General features: G+C 42.4%; 1 protein-coding gene across 6 annotated transcripts in view; it reads right to left on the reverse strand.

Annotated features, from left to right (window-relative positions):
- ZNF608 (zinc finger protein 608) overlaps window positions 1-6,657 on the reverse strand; it is a 112,317-nt gene extending 105,660 nt beyond the window's left edge. For 2 of the 6 annotated variants that reach the window (XM_066382112.1, XM_066382115.1), the window contains exons 1-2: window positions 4,050-4,768; window positions 1,957-3,048 (exon numbers count right to left, since the gene is read on the reverse strand). In XM_066382112.1, coding sequence (XP_066238209.1) covers window positions 1,957-2,865 — 909 coding nt within the window. In that variant the 5' untranslated portion in view covers window positions 2,866-3,048; window positions 4,050-4,768. Of the gene's footprint in view, window positions 1-1,956; window positions 3,049-4,049; window positions 4,769-6,408 lie in introns of those variants that run through there. The other 4 variants (XM_066382116.1, XM_066382113.1, XM_066382114.1 and 1 more) reach the window with 4 other exon arrangements.
- Window positions 6,658-8,639: the final 1,982 nt, after the last annotated feature.

Genomic DNA, 8,639 nt, shown 5'->3' on the forward strand with positions numbered 1-8,639 from the left:
TGAGTGGCATGTATATGAATAATTTAATTCTTCCATTCTTCACCCAGTTTCCTCCGTGACTGAAAAGTGAAAAGAACACAAAAACTGGAGAACCGACACCACGCTCTAATCTCAGTTGCCATGACAGCAGCCTTTGAGATACTGAAATGTTCCGACTGCCAGCTAAACAAAATTGTTGAATGTGAACATTTGGCTGGAAGATTAAAAGGCTAAGGGGAATGCAAAGGGCAGTACCTCCCACATTCCACGCAGCAGTGAATCCAATCAAATGGCTCTGACTCCTTAACCACAGCCATTGTGAGCACTGGATTAGGGCAATTCATCTAGATAGTTAGAGCAGATTAGAACTGCAATTTGAAGACTATTGGCAACAAAAGTAAATGCCCTACTGTACTAAGTAATAAGATTTCAGAATGCCTTTTAGCAGAAATTATGCGAAACTACACGTTTAAACTTAAGAATTAAAATCTGAGATTTTAAAACGTCCATTGAAATTCATCAACATAAAATGCTGTCTGACCAAACGGACATGAATAAATCAAGTGTTCAGTGGGTATTTGCCGTTTTGGCATTAGCTACACCTTAATGTACCTTCTTCAAATTCTAAAACCATCAAATCAAAAAGTTTTTTCCTGTATTCCAACTTAAATCTTTAACACATGAACACAGAGGTATAGAGATGTAAGTACTGAGCAGTAAATAACTGTACACAAAAATAATTACCCAAGACATCTTACAATTTTGATCAAGTTAGATATAGTAAAATCAAATTATTTAATAAGCATATTTCCAAACACCCATGGCCACAAATCACATGATAGGAATTTTGCTTCTGCAAGGCATAACCTGTAGAGTTAATCTAAAAATCAGTTTTATAGAAACATCATTCACACTCCCAGTTCACTCCCAACCTGCCCAGTGAACGGAGGACCTTAGGTCCTGGGACACTACTCAATGCACAACAATCACCAGACCAGTAAGTCACAGGCCTCCAGCACCAAGCAGCAGAGCACTGGGGGCCGTTTTTCAAAGGCAGTGTGCCTAACTAGACTTGAAAACAATGACAAAGATGAGAGAAGGGTCCAAATTGCCTAAATCCACGATCCTGAATTCTCTAATGCAACACATAATTCTAGTATCCGTTGGCTGTTTGAACATTTCAGGAACACCAATCTGCCAAATCTATTTCACTTTTTTTGTTTTAAACCAACCTTTCAGTTCCCTAGTCAAACCAGAAATCCAAGTGATAACTCTTAACTCCCATGGGCAAGAGAACAAAGTAGAGTCCTACGGAGCAGCCACCAAAATCATTCCAGTCTTTCTACACAGTTATGAAACCAGTGACCCAAGGACACCAAGGTTGGGGGTTAATTCCAGACCAATGAGATCCTTTGGACTTTTTAGAGAATGTAACGAAAATAAATAAATAAATACATGTTTTGAGGGTGGAGTGTAAATTGGCATCCTTGACATACTTCTCCAGGGAGGGACTGTGAACCCTGCACCTAAGGACACATTACCAGAAATTCTAGGACATGAAAATTAAAACAGAACACAGTTCTCCTTAGGGGAGAAACCAGGACAAGAGTCAAGTGGTACATGCACAGGTTTTCTATTAAAAGCACACCACAACTGGCTGACTAGGCAGGAGATGTTCTGCAGGGCAAACGGATCTTAGAACACTCAGGCCCTCCCACCTGCGGACCCAAATACTAGCACCACAAGCAGCAGCAGCAGCAACAGCAGCAGCAGCAGGAGAAGCAAGAGCTGAACACTACACCTAAGTAAGCTCCCCATACCTAATATTCAGGGAAAGGATGCGTGTAATAGAAATCTCACAAAGAACCACAAAGCACAAATAAGAGTAAGGCACACAGAGGCACACCCCTCACACACACCCACACAAATGCACACAAAGAGGAAAGTGGGAGATCTAAGAAGGCGACTTTATCCTACCTTCTCGGTTTTCAGTTTCTTGATTCGCCTGTGGCTCTCCTCCTCCTCCTCTTCCTTCTTTACCAACATACAGTTTCCCATGAGCCCTGAATCCGGGGCACTTTTGCTAACTTCCCCTGCAGCCACGCCGCTGCCACTCCCAGTGCCCCCGCAGTGGAAGGGGCTCGTGCCACCTCCATTGCTCTTGGCCCCAAAGCCATAGAGGTGCCCCCCAGAAGGGGCCTGACCGCCACTGCCATTCTGGTGGCCCTGAAGCAGGTCGTGCTTGTCCTTCCTGGATTTCCCCGCATCCTTATCCCGCTTGGCGCCTCGGCTGCTCTGGCTTTTACCTGGCTTCTCCTCTTTGCTTTTCCCGCAGGAGGCCGCCCCCGCGGTGACAGCGGAGGTGCCGGTGCTGGTACTATTGCTGTTTGGGTTGCCGCCGCCGCCGCCGCTGCTCACACTTTGACCCAGCGCTGAATTCATGCCAGTTGCCTCTCCAGGGCGCCCTTGGACTTCCTGCCTCTTGCCAGTGCTGCTGATCTCGGGAATCCCATACAAGGCAGCAGAAGGCAGAGATTTATTAGCATCCTTAGAAGTTTTACTCCTTTTCACTTTTGATTTGCTGGTCTCTTTGTGTGAATTCCCCTGGGGAGCAGAGGGCTGAACAGAAGCAAATTTTAGGCCATCAGCTAAGGCTGCGGTAGCACCGGCCCCACTGGAGGCCAGACCTCCACAATCCTTAGAGTTGCTGCTGCTAGTGGTATTGGTGGAATTATTCATCTCAAATTTCTGTCTGTCCTTCTCCAAATCAGCGTCCAAATCAATTATTAAATTTCCAACCCCGATTTCCCAATCATCGCCACTGTCATAAGTATCAACCGTATTTGGATCCACACCTTTTCCTGCAGTAGAAATGTTCACTGACATCCTGAAGATGAGCTCTCTAGAATAAAAATCCGATGAACTTTCCTTTGGAGATGAGGGGACATTCGTTTAGCTCCGCTGGGCTTTCTCTTAGGGGGAAAAAAATCTTCTAATCTTCCTCTTCTTTTTCCTGCCCCAGGAATGTGTCCAGGGATTTTACACCCTTCAGTCCAGGTCCACCTTTTCCTGTGAAAGGGGGAAAAGTCGAATATTTCTTGTCTGGGTGTTACCAGAATAAAAAACGATTAATATTAGGGAGTCAGTAAGGGGTACAGGGAAGGATGGAGAGTAAGGTGGCTCATGTATTGTCTCCACAGTCCAATATCAGGTATAAAAGAAAACAACCAAACCCCCCAAAAATACCCGTAACAGTAAGCATCGTACAGTAGCTTTAAAAAAAGAAAGTCCCTTTAGCAACAACACAGTCACTTGTTAAAAGATATTAAAATATCTTAAGGATCTGAGTCAATTCCAGAAAGGTTTAATAAAAAAGGAAAGAAGCGAGCTTAAGATTTTTTTTTCCTAGCATATACAAGTGATATCTCAACCCCAGATACACAGCTTGAACACTCAGACAAGAGGGAAGAACACCACTTTCAACATCCCTAAACATGTCCTAGATCTTGCATTTTAAAAGACCAGACCCTGGAAGTTCTATGAGGTTAATTTCAGAATGATGTTGCTAAATTTTCCTTTTTTCTATTTTGTTACTTTTTACAAATTGTCTGGGCAATCTGGTTTTTGTTCCCAGTAAGGAACAGAAAAACCAACCAATAATCCCCCCCAACCCCATACACACCCTCCCCTATTCTTTCTTCCCCAACATTTTATACAATTTTATTTTTGACATACACACACGTCTTTAAGAGCATTTCTCTATAGAAAAGACAGTGTTAAATAAAAAGTAAAATATCTGCCTTTTGATTAAAAAAAATCTAAACAATTCTACCATAGTCCTAGGTCACACACTTGCTCAATCTGTTAAATATGGTGCTACTGACTGTACAGGGAAACTGATTAAGACATACACTTTAAGTGATCTGCGCCAAGGTGGCCTCAATGACCGCAAATGAGTGTGTGTTTGACAAAGATCAGTTAAAACGGTTTTTAAAGGGATCAGCCCCTTTTTAACAGTTGATTGTCAAGAAAAATAAATAAATATACATACACACACAGACATTGCTTACCTTTAATCCTTTATCATTTTTTAATTAGGCCAGCAAATCAAAATGCCTTTCCCACTCCACTCGGCAAACAAGCCTGTGCCTCATTTTACTTAAACACCAAATGATCAAGAAGGAAGAAACCAAACAACACATCTCAGCCAGAATAATCACTCGATAACATTATTCCACCTCCCCACCCCCCTTTTGGCAAACGGATCAGGAGTCCTTCTCTCCTTAAAAAAATGTGTCACTGTACAGCTGGAAGATAATGTTTCACATTCACAACAGAAGCACCAAAGGTTTTTTTTCCCTCTTAACAAGCATCGAGAATAATAGGTTATTTTTTTTTTCCAAAAAAAAAAGAGAGAGAGAGAGAGAGAGCTTAGAGAAAAAAGTTTTCCCAACTTCTCATTCCGCCTTCAGTTCCAGACTTCAGAGTCACCGTGATCAGTAAGTAATGATCCCATGAAGCAAACCTACAGGCGTCCGCTAGTAACAAGACAGAATGTGCTAACATCGGGATAAATTAGTGAAAGGGAAGAAAGAATAAGAAGAAAGGACTGAAAATCTGGGCTGGATTCCGCCTGTTAGTCGGGAAGTGGCATTTTTCCGCCCGTCCTGACAGATTTGATTTCTTGAACTAACTTAAGAGGAAAGGAGGGGGAAGAAGAGGGGGGAAAAGGAGGGAGGAGGAGGAAGAAAGGATGGGATGAGAAGCAGAGCCAGAGGAGAAAAAGAAAGGTGTGGAGGGGGAGGGGAGCAGATGATTCAGTGAGCTGATAAACCAGTTATAACAGCTTTCGCTCCGGGCGGGGGGCGAAGGGGGGTGGAGAAGGGAAAATAACGGCGTTCAAAATTTTTTCAGCCTTCGAAACCTAGAGGATGTGATGTTTTCCTGTTTTATGTTGTTTTAAGAAAAAGGAACCGAGTTCCTAGTATAGTCCCCGAGGGGGAAAAAAATCCGCTGTCGCTCAAGCCAATCAGTCAGGCGGTAATTCGATAATTAGAGTCAAAAAAAGATTTTTTTTTAAGGCGACCTTTTCCAGGACAGTTTTCCCCATTTATAGTCGCAGCAAACGGTGCGTCTCCCTTTTATTTATTTTTCTCTCCTCCTCCTCTTTCGCCCACCCCCTCCTGTGTTTAGTCAGATGGCCCCGGAGCTTGGCTTAGTATTTTTAATTAGCTGGCGTTTGGAAGCTAAAAGCAGTAATGAATTGTTGATGGATTGGAAGTGGAGAGTTGCTTTGCTGGAAATGTCGGGGCTGGGAGAGGGGGATGGGCGAGTTAGCAACAACCAACCATCTAAAAGGAGCGATTTTGTTACAGTGCAAGCCTTTCACATCACGTGAGGATCAAGGGCTCAATTGGTTGTCGTGAGAACAAAAATGGTGACAAGCGTATCAAGAAAATACTGATCTGGTCTTTAAAAAAAAAAAAAGCTGAAGGTCTCTCCCCTCCCCCTGCACACTCTCCCCACCGCCGCCTACCCCACCCCCACCCCCTGCAGTGGGCGCAGCTACAAGTTATGAATGTGAAACATTTCTCGCAGATCTAGGCTCTCGGAAGTTCGGAAGGAGTGAAATGTAATGAGCACAAGAGCAAAGCAGATGTTTTAAAGAAACACCTTATAAACCTTTCCTCAACTTATCTCCAATTTGTAGGCTTCCCCAAGGGGCAGGAATAGGGACACCTAGACAAGGAGGGCACCTCTAAGCTACTTTGGTTTTAGGGGACCCCCTCCTGTCTTAAACAAAGAAAAATATTTTGCTAGTTCCCAAGCCAGGTCCTGTAATAAACACACCATTGTTACTATTTATGGGTTTGTTTGGGTTGGGTGGGGCTTTTTTTTTAAAGGGTGTTTTTTGTTGTTTCTTTTTTTTTAAAGGAGGTGGAAAATGGTAATTATAACCATTACATGTAATGGGTGACTCTTCCCTTATTTAATATTAAATTATTGGGCACTAGGATGTGACAGGAGACTGAAATCGTCTTGTTCTGCCCTTGCCCCCATTTCTCTGGCTCGGTTTGGAAGAAGGTTGCCCAGCTAGGATAGGAGAGGGAGGAGGTGAGGTGAGCCCCAGAATGGACACTGCAGATCAGGGTATGTAACTGTGTTACTTTTATTCTCCTTGGGTTAGAGCCCAAAACGTAATTTACTCTAAGTTACCCCGAGTGCCCAGTCAAGCTTAATTTGTGTGAAGAAGTTAAAAATGCTTCACCCTCCACTGGCTAAAATTCACCCTTCTTGGGTTGTTGTTCTCAATGCAAAAAGCCAAACCCTATAACTAGTTCCTCATTTCAATGCATAAAACTCGCACATTCCCCTGCATGAAGTCCCCGCTAAGTGCTATATAGAGACACACCACGCAACCGTACTTACGGTCTGTATTGGATCGAGTTGACCTTTTCCTTCTAACTGCATTGAATGTGTTTGGTTGAAGCCGCTTTATTTTGGAAATTATAATCTCTTCAACAAATTTATTATTAAAGAAGATGGACCAGCAAATGTCACAGACTGTCCCGTGTATTTTTTATAAAAGCAAAATTTAAAATAAAAAAAAAAGAAAACAAAAATCCCCCTGGTGCACACACACAAGCTTGTTCTGCAACACTGAAATCAGGACTGAAACACAACACACACAGGGGGAGTGGAGCAAAAGGAGCTCTCAGCCTCTATACCTGAAAGGGACTTTTCTTTGTTCCCATTGCCCTTTCGCATCGGGCCAATCAGAGAGCAGCTTTTATGAAACTCGGCCCTCTCATTGGCTAGCTGCTTTCTCTTGGCTACTGTAGGGGGTTGAGAAATACACACGTATAAAACACACACTGAGAGCGGGTGGGGGTGCGGTGGGGGGTGGTTGTGGAGACAAAGCGTTTTATTTTCCAACCAGATTGGGGTAGAGGAGCCTCCTGCAGTAAGAAGGGGAAAAAATGGTGCGCCCGTTTCAATTACTACATCATTCACATAAAACACTTAATTTATTAAAACAAATCTCAAACAGGCTGAGAGGAGAGGATGTCGGTAAATACGAGTTTGATTGTGTTATCTTGGGGAAAATAATGTATGTGATCTCTCCGTGGCAGAGAGAAGCCAAATGAGCCACCAGCGCGTAGCAAGGAGAATAGGGAGACTGGCTATGTGGAAATGACTGCGAGCGTTTTGTTGGCTTCCCTTCCTTGTTGTAAGGACTCGGCAGCGCGAACTCCCAAGACTGATTTTTCTGTGTGGCAGCTTCTGGCTTTCGATTCTCCCCCACCACTTTGCCCTTCTTCCCCCCCCCCCACCCCCCATGTCTCTCTTTTTACTCGCTGATTAAATAAGAAAAATCGATCTAGGGGTAAAGGCGGTGGTGGGGAAACAAGTAACCCTTTTGTTTCCAGTCTGCTGGTCGACAAGCACTTAAGTGCAAACGCTGGCAACTATTTAAGCACCACTAGGTGAATGGTTCTTCCCTAGAATTAGTAACAAATCTTTCCCACCTGGCCCCAGGCAGCTCCAAAAAAATACGAAATAAGGTCCCGGCCAACCATATTCACACCTACGGCTAGCCTCATTTTTTTTTTAATCGATTTGTGGGAGATAAAATATACTAGAAAGATTAACCCATTAAAGAGTCCCAGTCAGGCATTTTTAAACCTGCGGGTTGTCAGATTTCCCCATTCCCCAAATCTTTATCCCTACCTTAGGAAGGGGGGAGGGGTCAAAATCCTGACTGCTACAGAGGGCAATCCACCAAAACACCGAGAAATGTTTTAGAATTTATTATAGGACAAATGCCAGCAACCAAGTTAATAGGACTCTGAGGTCACAGGATAATAGAGGTTAATATGAAATAAATTCAGTATTGTACTGTAACAGATAATACACTTGAACTAATGTATTTATACATATTAAGCCTTTAGAGCACTTCTATTTTTTTTAATTTTTTATTGTTATTGTCCAGTACTTTAGGAGCTCTAATATGGAAAGTCTAAAATCAAAGAGTGCTCTGAATTTAATCGAAGGCATCATGATTCCAAGTCTTCAAAATCCAGTGCTACTAGGATTGTTATTTCTAGTTGACAACTGCAATTTAAGATGGTCTTAACTGAATCAAACAGACATATAAAGTGAATTACTACTAGCAGAAGATCACTTATGACGTAAAGTCCGTGATAACTTTGTGAATCAATAAAAATATTTGTCACATTTTAAGTAATATCTATTGACTGGTGTTTTAGCTTTCAGTAGATTTAGTACATACACACACACAAATGTCTATTAGTTGTTTCACAACCCAAGATGAACTAGATTTGATGCTGCAAACAGTAATAAAGAGCAGTTTTCCACCCTTTTCTGGGGTATATTAACTAGCGGAATGCAATCTATAATAGTCCTCAGATCTCCCAAAAAACATCTGTATTCAAATCAAAGCTGTACATTAACAAATAAAAAGGGGCAAATTAGATATCTGATATCCACTTACCCTCCATTTTATCTTTGATGTTTGTTTTATATTTTGTACTCCACAGCTTTTTACAAGTTGTATATTTCCCATTGACAATAATACAGCACCATATGGTGATTTCTAACTTTTCTTCTTTTAGAAAAAATGGTTCCTCAAAGGACCA

Source organism: Saccopteryx leptura, chromosome 4 (genome assembly GCF_036850995.1).
Source record: "Saccopteryx leptura isolate mSacLep1 chromosome 4, mSacLep1_pri_phased_curated, whole genome shotgun sequence".
NCBI lineage: Eukaryota > Metazoa > Chordata > Mammalia > Chiroptera > Emballonuridae > Saccopteryx > Saccopteryx leptura.